Source organism: Ahaetulla prasina, chromosome 4, assembly GCF_028640845.1.
Source record: "Ahaetulla prasina isolate Xishuangbanna chromosome 4, ASM2864084v1, whole genome shotgun sequence".
Classification (NCBI taxonomy): Eukaryota; Metazoa; Chordata; class Lepidosauria; order Squamata; family Colubridae; genus Ahaetulla; species Ahaetulla prasina.
The window spans coordinates 55,754,603-55,776,226 of NC_080542.1; the positions used below are offsets into that span (position 1 = coordinate 55,754,603).

A 21,624-nucleotide genomic window follows, 5' to 3' on the forward strand; every position below is an offset into this window, starting at 1 on the left:
GAGGAGGAGGAGCTGACACGGCCTCTTTCCCCTGACCCCTCCTCCTCCTCCCTGGCAGAGCTCCAAGAGCCAGCTGAGGAGAATCAATTGTGGTTAGACGCAAGGCAGCGACACCGAGTGAAGCGTGCGCAGCAAAAGGAAAGGAGGGGCCGGCCCAGAGAGTGCTGAGTCATGGAGCCATATCCCACAGGGTATAAAAGTGGGCAGAACTGCCTTTGGGCTCCGTGATGGACAAAGACTGACTTTTGGGAGTTTTGGCTGTGTTATTTTGTGATTCATACTTTGACTTCTGTTTATTCCTGAACTGCAAATTACGCTGGTCTGAGAAGAACTTGGCAGGCAATCGCAAGTTCGTAGCCAGGACTGTTATCTGTTTTCAGAGTAAATTGCTGGCAAGGAAAGTCAGCTCGTGTGTCTTTTTGGGTTGTGGTTGGGAGGGGACATAACAATAGCCCTGAAAACAAAGTGTAGTTTTGGCATTCAAAATGAATCAATTACAAACAAAAACCAGAACAATCAGACATTTCAGGACTGCCCCCGCCCTCCCTCAGTTATCGCAGCTTAAGAATTTCTTGTTATTTCTATTAGTTAAATTAAAATTTGGTCATAAGAAGAATTAAGAGATCTAGTGAAACAAAGGCTTACAGTAATAATGTTTAAGACTTTCATGTTTCAATGACTTACCACTACCCATGATTAAACTGGAGTTATGTTACTGTTAAAGCTGCATATAACAAAGACCACCAATATCTTGTGTTCTAAAATCACATTAAGTACAAGTAAAAACATGCAGAAGTAAAATCCTCAATCTTAGTTGTTTAATTGGAAGAGAAAATACATTTTAACTTACTAAAAAAGGCTTTCTGTAAGTTAACTTTTTGCAAGGAGCTATACATCCCTACCTGCACATATGAAACTTTGGTAGTCCAGGCCTTTCTCCATGGGGATGGCAACCAGATACTGCAGCAAGTATCCGTGTTCCTTAACAGTATTCTTCAGGATTGCCTGTGAATTGCCATCCAGGTTGCCCCCAAGCGTGAGGGCCTCCTCTGCCATTTCCAAGTAGGACATGAGCACTCGGCGGACCAGGTCTCGCCAATCAGTTGCCTCCTCTGCGTTCTCAGCTCTCAGCTTCAGTACTGCTTTTGAAGTGATGATCTTGAAGAACGCAGGTCCACCCAGGCTCACATCTGGCAGGATATCCTGGATGGTCTCAATTCCAAAGCTGTTGTTCAGTATCTTTTTATCATTTCTGGCTTTGAAGCATTTCAAGGCTTCTAAGGACAAGGAGAATACCAAAGGGACCCATGCTTTTTCAACTTCCAGGTACAGGACGGATTCCTTGACTGCATCTAACTCGGGTTTCAAGGCACATGACCAGTCCAACTCAGTTGGGCCAGTTCTATTGTAACCCGAGAAGGAAGGCAAGTCACCAGGTGGTCCACCTCCAAAGAAATCCTCAGAATCCTCTGCAGCCTCAGGGTAGTCTAGAGTTTCCCATCCTTCATCCTGCTGTAGCCTATACTTTTTTACGGCCTCATGCAGCCGGTCCAACCAGTCCTCTGCTTCATCCCGAGAGGAAGCCCGAAGATACAATCGTTTGTTGGAAAAGACTAGCTCAAAGCGCCCATCACTGTGAGCCCATCCTAAGGACTCACATCTCAGCAGAGAACAGTTTTCTACACACACTCGATTCTCATAGTCTACAAATAGCCGCAACTCTAGAGGAGAGAGCTCACAGAAAAACTCTTTCCAGATGCCCATAGCTCCTCGACGTTCCAGGGTTCCCAACTTCAGCAGACCCCGAAATGGATTGGAAAGACCTACAAGTGAGGAGAGGAATAGCTTTATGCATTCTTTAGCACAAATGATATTTCTGTAAAGCAGCAAAAATGGATGATGCTTCTATTACTCTAAATTCTTTGAACCACCATAGAAATCTCTCCTCCCATTCTACTTCATCCTTTCTCCCTTAATCAAAACACAAGTTACCTATTTGTCTCCGATGAACAACACTAAAGCCCTTCAGCTCCCTTCCAGGAGACAGTTTAGGTTTGCTGAGCTCTGCTGAGGATACAGAGAGCTCGCCTGGATCTGGGACTCTCAATGGCATGGCAGAATGGCTACCGGTAAGCCTCTCCAGTGAAGTGCTGGGAGAACTGGAGAGACTTTTTTCTGTTTCCTCAGGAGGGGAAGGAAGGTAAAAATCATCCTCAGTGATCCAGCTTCTTTTCTGTTGGGAAATAATAAAGAAGCAAGATAACATTTGTGCTATTACCAGAACAAGCTAGTCTTCTGGTTTTGACTTTATTGAATTCAAGCGGCTGGGCTGATGCAAGAAAATATTGTCCTTTGAAGGACAGCATCCTCTTATTGCTATCATGGAAGTCTGCACAGAATGAATTTATTTTTGACATTGCTCAGATTTGATGGTGGAGCAAGAACAGGTGAAAAGAAGGACAGTGATTAAGAAATGTGGAAAGAATGGTGGGATGATTCTGAACTTTACTAGATTTCAATAGGAATAAAATTCAAGTTCAATGATAGCAATATCCTTGTTAGAGATTTTTCTTGCAAGTGACCACAAAGCAGCCATCTTCTAATTGAGTATTATGTTAAATGACTTGACCTGAGAGTTTGCACTATAAATACAGGTAATTATCATTATTGCCTTTGGATAGACAGATCAGTTGGAAAAAAAACATAATCCAAACTTACCATTTAAAGCACCAAGAAAAATGGCCATCCAATTTAAATAACTCTCTTTTAAAAATTCAGCCTGTGACAAATTACTATTTAATTTTTAAAATTCTATTAATTTTGAATACTTTAAATACATACATATACACACAGAAATATAAATAAAACTGAAACTGTTTTTTTTAAATTTTCCTATCATCAGGAATAATTATTACAGAAATTTGGGAACACCTGGGAAAGAATTAGGCACGGTCTTACAAAGGTATTCCACATTTTTTCTTCTGGATGCCAGTGGAATAGATGGGTGATATTTGGGAAAAGTGATCTGGGAAAGGTGACATCATTTCCTATGAACTATTTTATTATTTATTTATTATTTATTATTTAAATTTGTATACCGCCCTTCTCCCGAAGGACTCAGGGCAGTTCACAGCCAAGTAAAAATACACAATACACTATAAATACAATTAAAATACAGTTAAAAAACTTATTAAATTGGCCACGATTAAAATTTAGGACTAAAACCCATTAAAACCCATAAACTTAAAAAACTAACCCAGTCCAGCGCAGATGAATAAGTGGGTTTTAAGCTCATGCGAAAGGTTCGGAGGTCCGAAGTTGACGAAGTCCTGGGGAGTTCGTTCCAGAGGTGGGAGCCCCCAGAGAAGGCCCTTCCCCTGGGTGTCGCCAGACGACACTGTCGCGCCGACGGCACCCTGAGGAGTCCCTCTCTGTGAGAGCGCACGGGTCGGTGAGAGGTATTCGGTAGCAGCAGGCGGTCCCGTAAGTAACCCGGCCCTATGCCATGGAGCGCTTTAAAGACGTTCACCAACACCTTGATGCGCACCCGAAGGCCACAGGTAGCCAGTGCAGCCTCGCAGGATAGGTGTCACTCGGGAGCCACGGGGCTCCTCTACCACCCGTGCAGCTGCATTCTGGACTAACTGTAGCCTCCGGATGCCCCTCAAGGGGAGCCCCATGTAGAGAGCATTGCAGTAGTCCAGACGAGACGTCACAAGGGCGTGAGTGACTGTGCACAAGGCATCCCGCTCTAGAAAGGGGTGCAACTGGCGCACCAGGCGGACCTGGTGGAAAGCTCTCCTGGAGACGGCCGTCAAGTGGTCTTCAAAAGACAGCCGTTCATCCAGGAGAACGCCCAAATTGCGCACCCTCTCCATCGGGGCCAATGACCCGCTCCCGACAGTCAGCCGCGGACTCAGCTGACTGTACCGGGATGCCGGCATCCACAGCCACTCCGTCTTGGAGGATTGAGCTTGAGCCTGTTTCTCCCCATCCAGACCCGTCGGCTTCCAAACACCGGGACAGCACTTGATAGCTTCATTGGGGTGGCCGGTGTGGAAAAGTACAGCTGGGTGTCATCAGCGTACAGCTGGTACCTCACACGAAGCCACTGATGATCTCACCCAGCGGCTTCATATAGATGTTGAACAGAAGGCGAGAGAATCGACCCCGCGGCACCCCACAAGTGAGGCGCCGCGGGTGACCTCTGCCCCCGTCAACACCGTCTGCGACCGGTCGGAGAGATAGGAGGAGAACCACCGATAAACGGTGCCTCCACTCCCAATCCCTCCAACCGGCGCAGCAGGATACCATGGTCGATGGTATCGAAAGCCGCTGAGAGGTCTAATAGGACCAGGGCAGAGGAATAACCCCTATCTCTGGCCCTCCAGAGATCATCCACCAATGCGACCAAAGCCGTCTCAGTGCTGTAACCGGGCCGGAAGCCGGACTGGAACAGGTCTAGATACACAGTTTCCTCCAGGTGCAGGGGAACTGATATGCCACCACACTCTCTACAACCTTCGCCATGAGCGGGTTGGAGACTGATGATAATTACCTAAAACAGCCGGGTCCAGGAAGGCTTCTTGAGGAGGGCCTCACCACCGCCTCTTTCAAGGCGGCCGGAAAGACGCCCTCCAACAAGGAAGCACTCGTAATCCCCTGGAGCCAGCCTCGTGTCACCTCCTGAGTGGCCAGCACCAGCCAGGAGGGGCACGGGTCCAGTAAACATGTGGTGGCATTCAATCTACCCAGCAACCTGTCCATGTCCTCGGGAGTCACAGGGTCAAACTCATCCCAAACAACATCACCAAGACCGTCCTCAGATGCCCCGTCCCAATCGCCACAATTTTGGTCCAGACCGTCCCTAAGCTGAACGATTTTATCGTATAGATAACCGTTAAACTCCTCAGCACGTCCCTGCAACGGGTCATCCCGCTCCCCCTGGTGAAGGAGGGAGCGGGTCACCCGAAACAGGGCAGCTGGGCGGTTATCTGCCGACGCAATGAGGGAGGGGGGGTAGCAACGCCTCGCTTCCCTCAGTGCCACTAGGTAGGTCCTAGTATAGGATCTAACTAGTGTCCGATCAGCCTCTGAACGGCTGGACCTCCAGGAACTCTCTAGGCGTCTTCTCCGGCGTTTCATCCCCCTCAGCTCCTCGGAGAACCAAGGAGCCGGTTGGGATCTGCGCCGGGTCAGAGGCCGCAAAGGCACGACACGGTCTAAAGCCCCAGCCGCAGCCCGTTCCCAGGCTGCAGCTAGTTCCTCTGCCGTGCCGTGAGCCAGACCCTCAGGAAGTGGCCCAAGCTCCGTCCGAAACCTCTCTGGGTCCATCAGGCGCCTGGGACGGTACCAACGTAATGGTTCCGTCTCCCTGCGGTGTTGGGTAGCGGTCAGAAAGTCCAGGCGAAGGAGAGAGTGATCTGACCATGACAAAGGTTCAATGACTATTTCCTTTAAGTCCAGATCTCTCAACCACTGACCAGAGACAAAAATCAGGTCCAGTGTGCCACCCCCGATGTGAGTGGGGCCATCCACTACTTGAGTCAGGTCCAAGGCCGTCATGGAAGCCAAGAACTCCCGAGCTACCGTCGATGACGACCGGCAGATAGCAGGTTAAAGTCCCCCATGACTAAAAGTCTGGGGCTCTCCACTGCCACCCTGGCAAGCACCTCTAGGAGCTCGGGCAGGGCAGCTGTCACGCAGCAAGGAGCCAGGTACGCGACCAGCAAGCCCATCTGACATCTATGACCCCACCTCACAAAGAGGGATTCACACCCGGCAATCTGAGGTACAGTGGTCTCCCTCGGCTCTAGACTCTCTTTGATAGCAACCTCCACCCCTCCACCCCTACCCTGGGCCCTCGGCTGATGGAATGCACGGAAACCCGGTGGGCACATCTCGACCAGGGGCACACCCCCTTCAGTGCCCAACCAGGTCTCCGTAACGCCTATAATATCCGCGGCACCCCCCTGAATCAGATCATGTATTAGGGGGGCCTTATTGGCCACAGACAATGACATACAGACTGGCTCCAAGCCAGGAATAAGGCACTGTAGCTAGGAGGAAATGAAGCCAAGAACAGGAAGTTTCAGTGCAGCTGCAGGAAAAGCATTTCCGGAGCTGTAAAGGAACTTCTTGATCAATGTTTTACCTGTATGATAAATTTGTACAGGTACAGTAAGTGTCTATTTGTATTTAAGTAGATCGGTTTTTAGTTTCCATATCTTTTTTTCATCTTGGTTTTGTGTTAATTTAGTTACCTGACAGTGTTTGTTAATCATAGTTCATTAAATACCAATTAAAAAAAATGTAGGGAGATACAGTGATGTTTTTAGGTCCCCAAACAAGGAAATAATATCCCATGATAAACAATTGACTCAACTTCCAATGGGCTGCTTCATTCAATTATTCAAAAAAATAATTAAGAAAAAATTAATGCTTTTGGGAAGCTACTGAAAATGAATGTCTATTTGGCATGCCAGAAGTACAAATTTGGGCAACATTTGTACTTATTTGTACTTAACCTTCCAGAACTTATTGAACTATGGTAGAAATACAAAGGATGGCCAAGGACCACCTTAATTATTTGAGGAGAGCCAAAAGCCTCACCAGACAGGCAATCTAGCCAAGCCAGGATTTCCCCTTGCTTTATTAAGCTTTATTTTTTAAAAATCATCTTAAGCTTATTCTAGAATTACATTAAAGTGTTTCATGTATTCCACATTTCAAAACAATAGAGAACTAGGCTGACTCTTTTACCAGTGTTATTGCCGATTTTTGGCAATGTGGCCAGAAAGAGCTCCAGAAGCTTCAAAACAAACAAAACATTACAGAACAGAACAAGTAATCCTTACAGGGCAGACCACTGGTGAGACTGGTGAAAGAAGCTGGTCTGTTCCTGGAAGGCTTCCTTCAAAACCATTGACTTCATTGCTCCAGGTTTTAGCTCCTCTCTTGATGTTGCAATGAATTTGGGTCACATCCACAGGTTCTTTGGTCACAGTTATTGTGGCTAGCATTGATGTCTGTTGGACACTGGTACTACTAACAGTTTCTCCACTCTTAGGTAAATTGGGAAGCTGTGAATTAGTCATTATTGCAGGTAGCATGAGGTCAACAGGATCTTTTGCCATTACAGTTTGAGGAAGGTGCACAGTGCAGAAACTGGTGGCAGGGCAGGGGCACGCTGGTGGGGAAGACTGAAAGACAATGGGTGCTTCATGAACTCCTACAGATTCCAACTTTCTCTGTGTCCTGGTAAATTCTGCTAACACTCTGGAAAGAAATATAAAGATTTAAAACATTTGCAAGAGAAAAATCATCTCCAGTAATTCTATCTTTCAATGTACCACATGGAGTCCAGAGATAAGGTATCAAAGATGACTGAGGTTTAGTCACATATAATTCAACGCATTCAATAACTGTTAATTTGCTCTTTCAAGCATCAAAATAAACTCTTTTAATACATGAACAGAATTGATGCATTCTATACTATGTGTTAAGTTGGTCTAGAGCACCGGTGTCAAACTTGCCACGTCATGTTGACATCACGTGATGTATCGCAACATTTCCCCTCTCTGTGGAGCTGCAGTGGGTGTGGCCTGTGTGTGACGCAACCGGCCCAGAGGCTGCCAGTTTGACACCCCTAATCTAAAGGATTAGAATAGACAAATTAAATATCCAGCACACACAGTATTTTGAGAGTGAAGCTTCTAGGTCCAGACAAAATATATAGGAAATTGGCCTTGTGTTCAAATTGCTCCTTGGTTGTGGATTTATTGAGTGAATCATCCAGACAAGACTACAGCTTTCTCAAGCTCTGAAAATGGTGCCATTATCAAACCTATAATTAATAAACTCTTACCGTCATATATAAACGTTAAACTTCCAATGGGCTGCTTCATTCAATTATTCAAAAAAATAATTAAGAAAAAATTAATGCTTTTGGGAAGCTACTGAAAATGAATGTCTATTTGGCATGCCAGAAGTACAAATTTGGGCAACATTTGTACTTATTTGTACTTATTGTACTTAACCTTCCAGAACTTATTGAACTATGGTAGAAATACAAAGGATGGCCAAGGACCACCTTAATTATTTGAGGAGAGCCAAAAGCCTCACCAGACAAGGCAATCTAGCCAAGCCAGGATTTCCCCTTGCTTTATTAAGCTTTATTTTTTAAAAATCATCTTAAGCTTATTCTAGAATTACATTAAAGTGTTTCATGTATTCCACATTTCAAAACAATAGAGAACTAGGCTGACTCTTTTACCAGTGTTATTGCCGATTTTTGGCAATGTGGCCAGAAAGAGCTTCAGAAGCTTCAAAACAAACAAAACATTACAAAACAGAACAAGTAATCCTTACAGGGCAGACCACTGGTGAGACTGGTGAAAGAAGCTGGTCTGTTCCTGGAAGGCTTCCTTCATAACCATTGACTTCATTGCTCCAGGTTTTAGCTCCTCTCTTGATGTTGCAATGAATTTGGGTCACATCCACAGGTTCTTTGGTCACAGTTATTGTGGCTAGCATTGATGTCTGTTGGACACTGGTACTACTAACAGTTTCTCCACTCTTAGGTAAATTGGGAAGCTGTGAATTAGTCATTATTGCAGGTAGCATGAAGTCAACAGGATCTTTTGCCATTACAGTTTGAGGAAGGTGCACAGTGCAGAAATTGGTGGCAGGGCAGGGGCACGCTGGTGAGGAAGACTGAGAGACAATGGGTGCTTCATGAACTCCTACAGATTCCAACTTTCTCTGTGTCCTGGTAAATTCTGCTAACACTCTGGAAAGAAATATAAAGATTTAAAACATTTGCAAGAGAAAAATCATCTCCAGTAATTCTATCTTTCAATGTACCACATGGAGTCCAGAGATAAGGTATCAAAGATGACTGAGGTTTAGTCACATATAATTCAACGCATTCAATAACTGTTAATTTGCTCTTTCAAGCATCAAAATAAACTCTTTTAATACATGAACAGAATTGATGCATTCTATACTATGTGTTAAGTTGGTCTAGAGCACCGGTGTCAAACTTGCCACGTCATGTTGACATCACGTGATGTATCGCAACATTTCCCCTCTCTGTGGAGCTGCAGTGGGTGTGGCCTGTGTGTGACGCAACCGGCCCAGAGGCTGCCAGTTTGACACCCCTAATCTAAAGGATTAGAATAGACAAATTAAATATCCAGCACACACAGTATTTTGAGAGTGAAGCTTCTAGGTCCAGACAAAATATATAGGAAATTGGCCTTGTGTTCAAATTGCTCCTTGGTTGTGGATTTATTGAGTGAATCATCCAGACAAGACTACAGCTTTCTCAAGCTCTGAAAATGGTGCCATTATCAAACCTATAATTAATAAACTCTTACCGTCATATATAAACGTTAAACACTTCCAATGTTTGTTTGTAGATAATGTAACATACTAACTATTAAAAACCCCAAGAACTACCGATTATGCTTCTGTGATGTAACATAAATGCTGAAAAGAAAATCAGAACAGTTATCATGAATGAAATGGAAAAATTGCTTAACCAAGGGAGCACCACATACGTGGTCAAAGAAAAATCGCAGAAACAGGACCAATGACAGGAGAAGCGAGCCTTCTGAGCAAGCCTCTATCTGAGGCTTAGAAAAAAGGCAGAAGAGATATACAGGGTGATTTCCCATATTGATATGCAAGCACATTATTAAGAATCCAGGAATTGTTATTTTAGTATTATGCTGAATCCCATTAAACTTCTGCTTTCATTTTTGCAGAGTTAAGATATTATGTGACATATCACTTTCACTATCATACTCACTCTTGGAGGTCCTGGTCCAAGTCTGCTGCTGCTGTCGTCGTGTCAACTTCAGAGTCATTGGAGATGGGCTCTTTCTCTGTAGCTGGGCTGGTGGTGCTGGGAGAATTGGCTGGGACGAGAATGTCAGAGTCAAGGCTGGAAGAGAGCTGTGAGGAACCAGTTGTGCTGATGCTCAAGTTGGAAGCTGTGAGTTTATCTGCCTGTTGACTTTTAGGGACAGGCAGGATGGCTGGGTGAGCTTCAACTTCATCAGAGCCAGAAGATTGTGAGAGAAAACTAAGGGACTCCTTTCTTTGAGATTCCAGCCCCACAAGAGGATCCAACAGTTCCCAGGCAGGGCAAAGGCCTGACAAGGATAAAGGTGTGATGGTCCACTCGTTCAATACTGCTGACTTATAGGAGAGGTTAAAAGCCAGAGAAGACAAGCCCTGCAGATAACTGAGGAGAAATTCAACCTCCTCAGTATCCAGAAGCAGAGCAGGTGAATGGTAATATTCAGAGAGTTGAGACTTTTCATGAAGCAAGAGTTTTAGGTAACACTCCATCAGGCCATCATTCAGAGCCAGCCTCAACCACGAACGACAACGCCCCACATCTGTATTGATGAAGACCAAGTTTTCCAGCTCAGAAATTATGTTTCTGAAAAAGAAGAAATAGCCATGGAAGGGAAAATACAACATCCATTAAAAGGACAGTTCCCAAAGACAAGAGAAAGCACAGGTTTAGCAAGTGGTAAAAGTTGGGTTTGAGGCATTCTTGTTTAATGAAAACATCAAGAGGTAAAATGGTAAGGAGTCCCTCTGGTTTTTACTCCACTAATTGTTGCCAATGATAATGGGCAGTGCTTATCTTCCATTTCAATAGTTATTGTGCCATTACTTCCCAAAGACATTTCGGTGATCTTGTGGCCAGCATGATGTCATGGAGCGGTTATCTTCCTATTGAAGTGGTACCTATTTATCTACTTACATTTGCATGCTTTTGAATGGCTAGGTTGGAAAGAACTAGGGCAGACATGTCAAACACAAGACCTACGGGCCAAATTAGATGTGGCCTGAGGGGCTACCCTGGACACAGAGAGGGGCCGGCCCCTGCCACCTAGTCCCCAATCCATCCTGTAGGTGCATGTCTCTATGGGTCAGATCTAAGGCTGATCGTATTCCTGCCCGGATGGCTGCCACAAAGTTGTAGTAGAGCAGCACATAGAGCCCCAGCAGTGCTGCATCAGGCAACAGCGCCCCTGCTGCCTCCTTGGTCTGCGCTGGCCTGGCTTCACAGCCCGCAAGGCTTCCCTTTCACCGGGCCTGGCTCTGCCCCCGCATGGGAAAGCCACAACTATACTCTCTTCCCTCTTCCTTCCTGTGGTGGGAGGGAGGGAGGGAGGAAGGGAGGGAGGAAGGAGATGGGAATGAAAAGGAGGAAGGGAGGGAAGGAAGGAAGGAAGGAGATTGGAATGAGACAGAGGGAGAGTCTGAGGGAAGTCCTACCTTAGCACTTGGCCACCAACAGCCCTGCTGCCCTTTCTCTGCCCTTGTCCCCTCCTCCTGACCTCTCTTGGTGGTCTCCCATCACTGAGGATGCTTTGTTTACAAAGCCATGTCTCCTTGTGTGGAGAGACTGTGGGCCTCCCTCTGACCCATCTACTTTGCTCTCCTGAACCTATCATGAGCAACCTGGCCAAGAAGAGCAAGCACAGAAGCAGCAGTCTCAAGGAGGAAGTAAGCGCAGCTGGGCGCCCCCTTGGGGAAGCGGGGCTGGGCTGGGCTGCGGGGTCCCAGTGCCTTGGTGCCCTGGAAGCTTGAGGACTGGGCTGGGTGCTTGCCCTCTGCTGCCCAGAGCTCTGGGCAGCCTGCGCCAATGTTCAGGGTCCTCTGTGTGGCCTGAGAAGGGCGGTGAGGACTAGACGTTGGTGCTTGCCCTAGTCTCATCTTCCTCCACTAGAAACCTCTGGATCTTCCTTTCCAACCTTGCCTGGCCTCCCACAGGAGGCAGAGGATGACACTGCTGTGTATGGAATTGTGGAAGAGAAAGTTTGCAGGAAGCAGTTTCCTCTGAGTCCAACTTCTGCCTTGACAGATCTCTGGAGAGGAGGAAGGAGTGGAAGGGAAGCTGCATGAGGAAAGGCTGCCCCAAGAAGCTGGCATTCTTACCACATATGTTTGGAAATGGGGATTCTCTTGGGAGAACAGCCAGCCTTCCTCATGCAGAACCAGGGAGTGCTGCTCCCCTGCCTCCTTCTCTTGCTCTCTAGAGATCTGTCAGTTGGAGGGAACTGCTTCTTGCAAACTTTCTCTCTATGCTTCCACATGCAGCATCCTCCTCCTTCTCCTTTGCTGGAAAGGGGAAATGCCTATAACGTCTGGGATTGGGAGAAGAACGTCTCCCTTGGCATGCTGTGCACATGCACATGCACACACGCATACATACACATACACACACATGCACACACACACAATTCCAAGCTTGGAAACTTTTATCCATATCTGACTTACAAACTACGAATCATGTCTGGGCTTGGGGAGAAGGGTTCTCCTTCTTCTGTGGGTAAAAGTCCCCAAACTTGGAATGGGGTGTGCATGCGTGCTTGGCTGCCAGCACTTTGGGGAGGCGAGGATCTTGTGGGGCATCAAATTGTTTCAAGCCAGTGTGACTTGTTCTGTCCTCATCTAGCCATTCTGAGTCAGCTGCACCAGTAGTGGGTTCCTCTTACCTTTGCTACTGGTTCGGAACAGGGAGTGCGCCCGTGCAGCATTTCTGTGCACACGCAGAACCTTCCGTGCATGTGCAGAGTGTCTGTAATGACGTCCGGGCAGGTGGACAGAGCCTCCCACCACCACCACTACTGGTTCGCCCAAAATGGGGTGAACTGGTAAAAACCCACCAATGAGCTGCACCCAATGAGTGGAGCAGAGCTGCCACGCCCACCTAGTTGCGGCAACCAGGCTACTGGCCCTTTGAAGGCAACTATAATGCTGATGTGGCCCTCAATGAAACTGAGTTTGACACCCCTGTTTTAACCAATGAGCCATTTTGCTGCCCCATCAAGAGATAACTGAGGCACATATAATTACACCATGGGGTTTTTTTAATCAAGTTCTCTAGCATTCCACACATCAAATGATTTTCTGCACCCAAAAATCTTATTCTTGCATCATACTATATACATACCATGTAAATAAACATTGAACACTATTGTAACTTCCCAAATCAAAATTGCAGCATTTCTGAGTCTCACCTGTGAGTAATAGATTTTAGCAGAGTCCAAAACACTGGCTGAGGAAGTCGTCGCTCTCCATGTTTTCTCCCTTTTGTGCCAACCTCTGCTTTGATGTGCTTAGTGTTCAAACCATGCACAAACACAGCCTCCAATACACAACAAAGAGTATTAGCATCTTGATCCTCACTTGTTACAAGCGCATCAGAGGTCACATAATTCTTCTGCAGGGCCTTGATGGAATTCACCAGCTGCTTCTTGATCAACTAAAGTAACATAAATACAAGATGTCTTAGGTTGTACCAAGATTAAATAAACCATCCCACTTCCAAATTACTATTAATACTATGCAAATACTGGCAGATCTCAATGGGTGAATATAGTAATAAAGTCTGGGCAATGCAGTTCAAGAAAGATGCTAAAAAATAGAAAGTATCTGAAAAATAATAATACAGCAAATAAACTAAGTCTTGTTTGAAATGGATCATTTGCTTTAATGTTGATACAGCATGTGTTGGAAACATTCAAAATTTGGTCTCAGATAATAAAAATACTTTTAAAAATTATTATATTATGAATGATCTCTTGAAGCAGAAGAAAGGAAGTTGATTAAAGACATTTCAATAAGAGCCAGTATCCCTGGCTCTTATTTTCTTAATGGTGATGCAGCCTAAAAGCACTATTTCCAATATCTATTCTTTCAAGTTATGCAAAATGCTTCACTTGGAGCTGATTTTTAAAATACCACATTCAGCAACATGTTTTAACCAGCTTCCATTTCTTTCCAAAGTTCCAGTACAATTCTATTGGAAAACCAGTTGTTTTTATTAACAGGTAATAAAATTAAAAAAAAAGTGGTGGTGGGGAAGACAAATTTTGTAATCATACTTAATTTTCCCTGTTCACACTGTATCCTCATACTGCAATTTTCTTCGTTTTCCTCTGTCTTAATGTTGAAGCCCAGTAACATAATAGTCCCTTTGTTCCCTTTTCCCATCTTACTCACGTCTCTTGTGGGAGATTGGGTTGTTGCTTTGGTAGTGGAGCACTCGGTTGGTGTAGGTGGAAAACTGTGACCATCCTATACCAAGCCAAGTCCAAACACACTAGGAAATTTTTAGAAATCTAGCAGTCTGACAAGTTAGCCATTAATAGACACACAGACATAAACAATATCTATATACTATGCAAAAGAGGCATTCAACAAGCCAAAAAAAGACCAAAAAGACCAAAACACGTCCCCACCAGCAGTCAGCACCCAGATAAGCATAGGTTAACTCCAAGATTAACATCAGGCCAACAATCAAGTAAACAACACCTCAATCAAGGAACTGCAAACAAGTCTACAGTAAACAGCTCAACAAAAGAACCTCTAAAACCACACCCACCAACAACGACAGGATAAGGCCCCAGAATATAAACTGAGAGCAAGCCCCACTCCTTACTAGCACTGATGATATTGCCTAGTTTGGGTAAGAAACTAGCTGCAAGAAAACAAACTCAGAAAGCAACAATGACCTCTAATAATAGTGTTATAAAAAAAGGGTGGTTTAGATGATGAAGATGGGTTTTAGAGGAAAATAAATGAAGGTATTAATTGGAACATAAGAAAATTAGAGAATAACTACTAATTAGCAATACCAATTAGTACTAATTGGTATTAATAACTATCAATAATGTGCAGGTTTGCTTTGAAAACTGGAAGGTGACACAGTGTGCTGTGTCCAGAATAAATCCCAGAGCAGATCTTTAAGATTGAATTATGTATAATTGACAGAAATAGCAACCTCTTTGACTTACGAACACAATTGAACCCACAATTTCTGTTGCTAAGCAATATAGCAGTGATGGTTAACCTTTTTGACACCGAGTGCCGAAACGGGAGCATGTGCGTGTGCGTCAGAACCCGGAAGAGAGCAGCTGGCAGGTGCGCATGTACTCTTCTGAGTTCCGGCGGCCAGCTGGTTTCTTCTGGGTTCTGGTGTGCGCATGCACCATAGCCCAGAAGAGCAGTTGGCGACGGCGCACGTGCCCATGGAGAGGGCTCTGCGTGCCACCTCTGGCACGCGTGCTATAGGTTTGCCATCACGGCAATATAGTAATTAAGTAAGTTGCACTATCTTTTACAATCTCTTTTGCTATTGTTGTTCAGTGAATCACTGTGGTTTTCAAGTGAATCTGGCTTCCTCCATGTTTTGCTTGTCAGAAGCCAGCTGGGAAGGTTACAGTGATCATATGACTACAGAACAGTGCAACCATCATAAGGACATGTCAGTGGCCAAGTGCCCAAATCTTGATCATGTGACCATGGGGATGCTACAATGGTTTTAAGTGTGAAAACTATTCATTAGTCACATTTTCAATACTATTGTAACTTTGAAAGTTCACTTAACTAATGGTTGTATGTCAAAAACTACCTGTATACCATCCATCCTTAGAAATTATATCATTTCCATGTTAAACTCAGCTCTTTAATCTGATGAATTTCTTCACCAACTGGACATGTCCCTACATCCAAAACAGCCTTATTTCCAGCTATCAGTTCAGGAATCTGTACTCACCTGTCTAACTTCCTGTGCTCGGCAGCCATTATTAGTTGTGTGGTTGGAATGCATGTCTGTCTTTGCTTCTGTCTCACGCTGACATCACATGATAGACTGAGGAAAAATAAACAGAGTAGAATTTTTACCAGAGCTTCACATAAGCAAAACATACTGATCATATCTGAGAATACAGATAAATAGTCTGGCCTATGTGTCACTTTCCTACTTATTTACCCAAAAGTAGATATTGGTGAGTGAATATACATTTGAGTACAGATGGGGAGAGAACAGTTGGCAAGATCTTACCAACTGTCCTTCCAACAATTTTCCTTCCTCATGATCCCTACAGTTTAGATTTGCTGAGTTGTGACAAAAGAATCTTTATTTGTGAAGAATATAAGAAGAAATATTTTCCATGACGGTAATGACTAAAAAACCTGGCTTATTATTGACTGCTTGATTAGACAACCTTTTGGTTCTTCTTAATAAAGCTTTTAATGGTCAGTAATAATACCTCTCTCCCCTAAGAAGAACAAAAGAAAGTGGCCTAAAACATGGAGGTGCCACAACATCATAAGCAGAACATAAGTTAGCCACAGAAACACATTTACGAAGCAACAGTTCCAGGTGACTCAAGTAAATGTGAATTGCCCTATATAGTTTATCCCAAAACCCAACCAATAATAAATTTTTTTCACCACCCCAAATCTCATTTCTTGTCTAGATCTGGATATGTGTAAACATACTTTTAATGACTTCTCCAAAATTCCTAGGAACTTGATTCCCCACAATACTTAGCAAAATGTTAAATTTCTTGTTACATTACAACTCCCTTCCTTCTTTCCCTCCCTTTATTTCACTTCCTCTGAAGCCCACTTACCAGTAACCACAGCTAGAGCCCCAGGGTGTTACAACTCCTTTCCATCATAAAGCAAAACACAAAGTAATACCACTGATGCTCGAACACCATGTATTTCATTGAGATGGGTGAGTTGTCTGAATAGGGTCACAGAGGCTCAGAAGACCAAGGGCAAAAGCTGTGTTGCTTCTCTGGAGTAGAGGTAGAATGGAGAAAATAAGCCCCTGATCTTGAGGCTGATCTTGTCACAAGACTTCCTGAACTCTGAACACTGCAGTTTTAAAAGCTGAGCGCAGCAACCACACTGTGAATTTCTTTTAAACTCTGACCTCCTATTGATGGAGTGAAACTTCACCTCTTCATATCTGCACAGACTAAATTTCCTTCTATGGACAGCAAAAACATAATGTAATATAGTGGTCACATATTTGGAACCTCACAAATCCAAATTAAAATCTGTTCCTGGCTGATTCACTAGATGGGCTTTTTAGAATACACCCCCTTTCCCCCACCCCTAAAATATATTTGCAGCAGAACTGGTGCTAGGTTGATTTTCCAGCATAATGGGAAAAATTGGGACCATAGTCCAGTGATAGAATGCTACCTTGCAAATAGAAAGCAGAGTTCAATACGTAGCATCTCCAGTCATACTGCTATGAAAATCTCTGAATGAAACCTAGTGATTTCCTGCACAGATAGGCACCTAGGCAATTGCCAGATACTTTAAACTTCAACTCCTGTCAAACCACTCAGCCCAGTCAATGGCAAGGTAATGTGGCAGTCATTCATTTTAAATAGCAAGAAATTGCCTAGCCAGGCCTGCATAGTATTAATCTAGATAGATGATTGACAGAAAGCACTCACAGTGTTTTTTGAACAGGTAGAGACCAATGGTTGGTACTTAATGACATGGCTCCAAATTTTATTTTCAGTGTCTTAAATCTAATAGAGGAAAATGTATTATGAATGTTCTGTAAGCATACAGGAGGATTTTCCTCCCCAACCCCCAACTATATTCATTTTACTTACCGAATTAAATTGTCTACACAATTTATATTTTCTTGGATAGTCCCTTTCCTGCCAAGCACAGAGACATGACAAGCAATTTTGAAATCTTTGTGACCAGTTTTACAGCACGTTTTGAAATTGTTTCACTTGAACAAAATACAAATTTGAACTATTTGCAAAAATCTCCACATTTTTTTCTTTATTATTCTCAAGTACTGACTCTGAATACTTATAATTAATATTAAGTTATTATGAAGTAGCCAACATAGGATGAGAATCTAGGGAAATCCATTTGGAAGAAAGGACACTGAATGCCCATAGATCTATGTATGTACATATGTTACTTGGAAGAAATGATATTCAATTACTTAGATAAGATTCTGTAAACTCTCAAAAACTAAGCAGGGTCAGACATGTTTAATACTGAGATGAGAGACTGAAACTGGATATGAAAATTGAGGCAACAACCCAGAATAAAGCTGTGAGCTAGCTGTCTCTAAACTGTTGCCAACAACATGAATCCTAAGACTCCAATTTGAGATAGATTATGTTTTAAGATCGAGGTATAAAGCACACTGCACACAAAAACTCTGTCCCAAAATACATAAGCAATGAGCAACCCAGCACCTTTCCTCCATTATTTCACAGATATTATCACACATAACAAGCTTGTTTTCAAGATGCATTTAAGTCCTATCAACACACTCCAGACACATCTGAGGGCCCTCTTAAATGTTTACACATGAACAGGGTTGAGAACATATGCTGCTTGACACAAACACTTGTGGCCTGTGAACTGCTGAATGTATTGACAAATCAGGAATTTCTTACTGTTGTCTTGGCTTCTCATTCTGAAAAATACCAGGCAAAGTGCCAATATGAGCAACAGCTCCAAGGCACAGTTGGAAATGTAAGGAGATATTGAAAGAAAAACTATTGAGGAACAGAGAGGGGGAACAAAAAAGAATCTTGCAGAAGAGATGTGTGGCACAGATATTAAAGCACAAAGCAGTGCAAGCTCTCACTATAATCGAGCCACAGCTCTCTGGAACAAACACAATAGCAAATGCATACTATATCTCAATGGTCACTAATAACAATGCTTGATCAGAGTGGGTATGAGACACAGTGCCACCTGGCTTAGCCACTGTGTTAGAATTGAACTATTAGATTAAAACCAGTGTCGAGAGTATAAAGATGTCTACGTTTATCTGATATAAACCTTGTCAATTTTGAAACTGTTGAGGCCTGATGCAGCCATCTTTATATTTCTCAGATTGCCACACAGTGCACAGTGCGGAAAGGGGGGAAGACTGGAATGTCAGCCCAGACGACAACAGGTGCTGGCCAGAGACTGAGGGGAGTTGCCAAGGAGATGCCAGAACACCTAATTGGACAATGTGACCTGTGACCATGAGGGAGGGAATATCTTTTCTTTAATTATACTGAAACCGCGGGAAATATTTAGAGCTTGTTTTATTTCCATTTGTGCTGAAATGATGTACTCAATAAAACAATCCTTTGAGAAAGCTGAAAGTCTCAGAATGTGGATTGGTTTGGGTTCATCACTCGGAACCTTGACAACTCTCTGGTTTAAAAGCAGAAACTTTCCAAGGCATACTGGAATCATTTTTATCTTTAAAAATAAAATAATCCAAATAGATGACAGGCAAAACTGCATCCAAATGTATAATGTGCGTACAATCAGACCTGTAGAACTTGTACTGCAAGCACAGATTCTGGTATGACATAGTCTGGTATGATAATCATAGTCACACCACTTTTCTTAATCTCACAGACTATAAAACAGTATTAGCTGTGTCTGCTAGTCATGTCTCAAAATTAGTACTTTAAACAACAAAGACCATCTCAAAGGTGGTCCAGTTCCTCCTCCTGTGGATCAGCTCTCGTTATGTAGATGGAAGCAGATGATAAGATACCAAGTCAGCATTTTTGGACAGAAAACTTTTAAAAGCCAAATCACTCACTGATAACTCAGAACCTGGAAATTTAAGCTATTATTTCCCAGCATGATTGTAACATGATGACAAAGCTTTTTCCCATCATCTGATTGAAGCTGCCTTCTTGCATTTTAAATTATGATTCAGTATGCTAAAAAGGAAGTTTATCAGATGCTGAGCTTGATCTCTATAATGATGGGGAAGAGTTTAAGAATTTTTTTATTTTTAATTTACATTTTTATTTTATTCAAGACAAGATTAAAGTAAAAAATAGAAAATTCCATTTAAACAAATAAATTTACATTAGGATTTACAGAGGAGGTTCTCATGCAACATCTAGAAGCCATAGCACTTCCACAAATACAACCAAAAATATGGATTAGATATGAAGATGGCACCTTCACCATAATAAAAAACGACCAATTAGAGAACATCCAGAGAATCATTAATAACACTTTTAAAGAAATCCAGTTTATTAGAGAAGAAGTAAATAACAACTTGCTATTCTTCTTGGACAGCCTGATCAGCCGAGACCACAATGGCAAACTAGAAATGCAAGTCTACAGAAAAACCACCCATACTAACCAGGTGCTCCACTACCAAAGCAACAATCTAACTTCTCTAACTTCTAAGAAAAGCTGCCTAAGGACTTTATTTAGACGAGCCAAAACACAGTGTACCAACCCGGAACAGCATAAAAGAAAAATAGAGCATATTCATACAACATACAACATATTTCAACAAAATGGATATCCATGCAATTTTATCAAAAAGTGCCTAGCCATTGAACCCAATACAACCAACACAAAGTCTAAAAAGAATTACACTGCCATACAGCAAAAGTATCTCAGAGGTCATCAACAAACTATTATAACCACATGGAATCAGCATAGCACACAAGCCAACTAAAGCCCTTCAAAACAATCTAAGCAGACGAAAAGACCCAACACCACCAGAAGAAAAAACAGGAGTCATCTTCAACGTACAATGTAAGGAGTGCAACAACCGCCATGTAGGATAGTGCAGAAGACTGGCAGAACGCATCAACAAATACCTGTCGCCACCCCCAAAATAAGCCCTAGCCTGATATATATAAGCCCTACCCCAAAAATAAGACTGGGAATGGGTGTAGCCAGCACAAGAGGCAGCAAGTGTCCGGAGGCCAATGGTGTCCGGCAGCAGCCACAACCTGCTGGCCCCTTGGCGCAGCGCAGATAGATCCAAGCAAGGAGGCAAAGGCAGGGGGGGAGAAGCGATCCGAATATGCTGTGTGGCTGCCTGCGAGACTTGTGTGGTGGCACTGCCAGCAAGCAGAGGCAGGGGAGAAGGCAGGCGATCCATATGCTCCATGTGGGTGCTTGCCCTGGAGGAGCTGTGGGCAAGCCAAGAGATGATGGGACAGAGTGGATGGTGCATTGGGATTGCCTGCCTTTCCCCCCCATGTCTCTGCCACCGTCTGGCTCAGCCATGCACTTTTTGCCCAGAGGGCAAAGCACCCCATTTCAAAGCACCCCATTTGCAGCAGCAGAAGCTTCTAGACTCTGCCATTTCTCTGTCCAGGCAAAAAGTGTTTGGGTACCTATGGGGTGCTTGGGAATGGAGCAAATCACTCCCAAACACCCCATAGGCGCCTAAACACTTTTTGGCCATAAGGAGACAAACCTTCCTCTGCTTGCAAATGGGGTGCTTTGAAACAAAAATAATTGCTCCATTTCAAAGAGCTCCATGTGCAAGCAGATGAAGCTTCCAGTCTCCATCATTTCTCAGTCTGGGTGAAAAGTGTGTCTGCCCTTGGAAACCCTGTAAGCCATTGTGGCCCTGGGCAAAGAGATGGTGGGAGGGAATGGATGGGTAACCATAAAATAAGACATCCCCCCAAAACAAGACCTAATGGTCTTTTAATCAAAGCCCAGTCCAAAAATGCCAGGGAATTTCTAGAAGCCTGGCACTCTGACAAATCAGCCATCAATAGAAACAACAGCGTAGATTAACTCCAAGGTTAACATCAGACCGACAATCAAATAAACAATACTCCAATCAAGAAATTGCCAAAGAAGCCAACAGCAAACAGCCCATCCAAAGAACCTCCAAGACCACCCCCACCAACAATAACAGGAAAAGCCACCAGAATATGAACTGAGAGCAAGCCCCGTTCCTTGCTAGCACTGACAATTACCTAGTTTGGGCAATAAAACCAGCAAGCTCAGGGAGCACCAAGGACCCCT

The 21,624-nt window shown here is 43.7% G+C and overlaps 1 protein-coding gene across 7 annotated transcripts in view; it reads right to left on the reverse strand.

The window, feature by feature from the left end:
* Positions 1-21,624, reverse strand: part of PLEKHM1 (pleckstrin homology and RUN domain containing M1) — a 46,980-nt gene that overhangs the window by 15,492 nt on the left and 9,864 nt on the right. For 5 of the 7 annotated variants that reach the window (XM_058179529.1, XM_058179525.1, XM_058179524.1 and 2 more), the window contains exons 3-8: positions 15,590-15,685; positions 13,050-13,294; positions 9,815-10,453; positions 6,858-7,278; positions 1,993-2,233; positions 903-1,823 (exon numbers count right to left, since the gene is read on the reverse strand). In XM_058179529.1, coding sequence (XP_058035512.1) covers positions 903-1,823; positions 1,993-2,233; positions 6,858-7,278; positions 9,815-10,453; positions 13,050-13,294; positions 15,590-15,643 — 2,521 coding nt within the window. In that variant the 5' untranslated portion in view covers positions 15,644-15,685. Of the gene's footprint in view, positions 1-902; positions 1,824-1,992; positions 2,234-6,857; positions 7,279-9,814; positions 10,454-13,049; positions 13,295-15,589; positions 15,686-16,451; positions 16,817-21,624 lie in introns of all 7 variants that reach the window. The other 2 variants (XM_058179527.1, XM_058179526.1) reach the window with 1 other exon arrangement.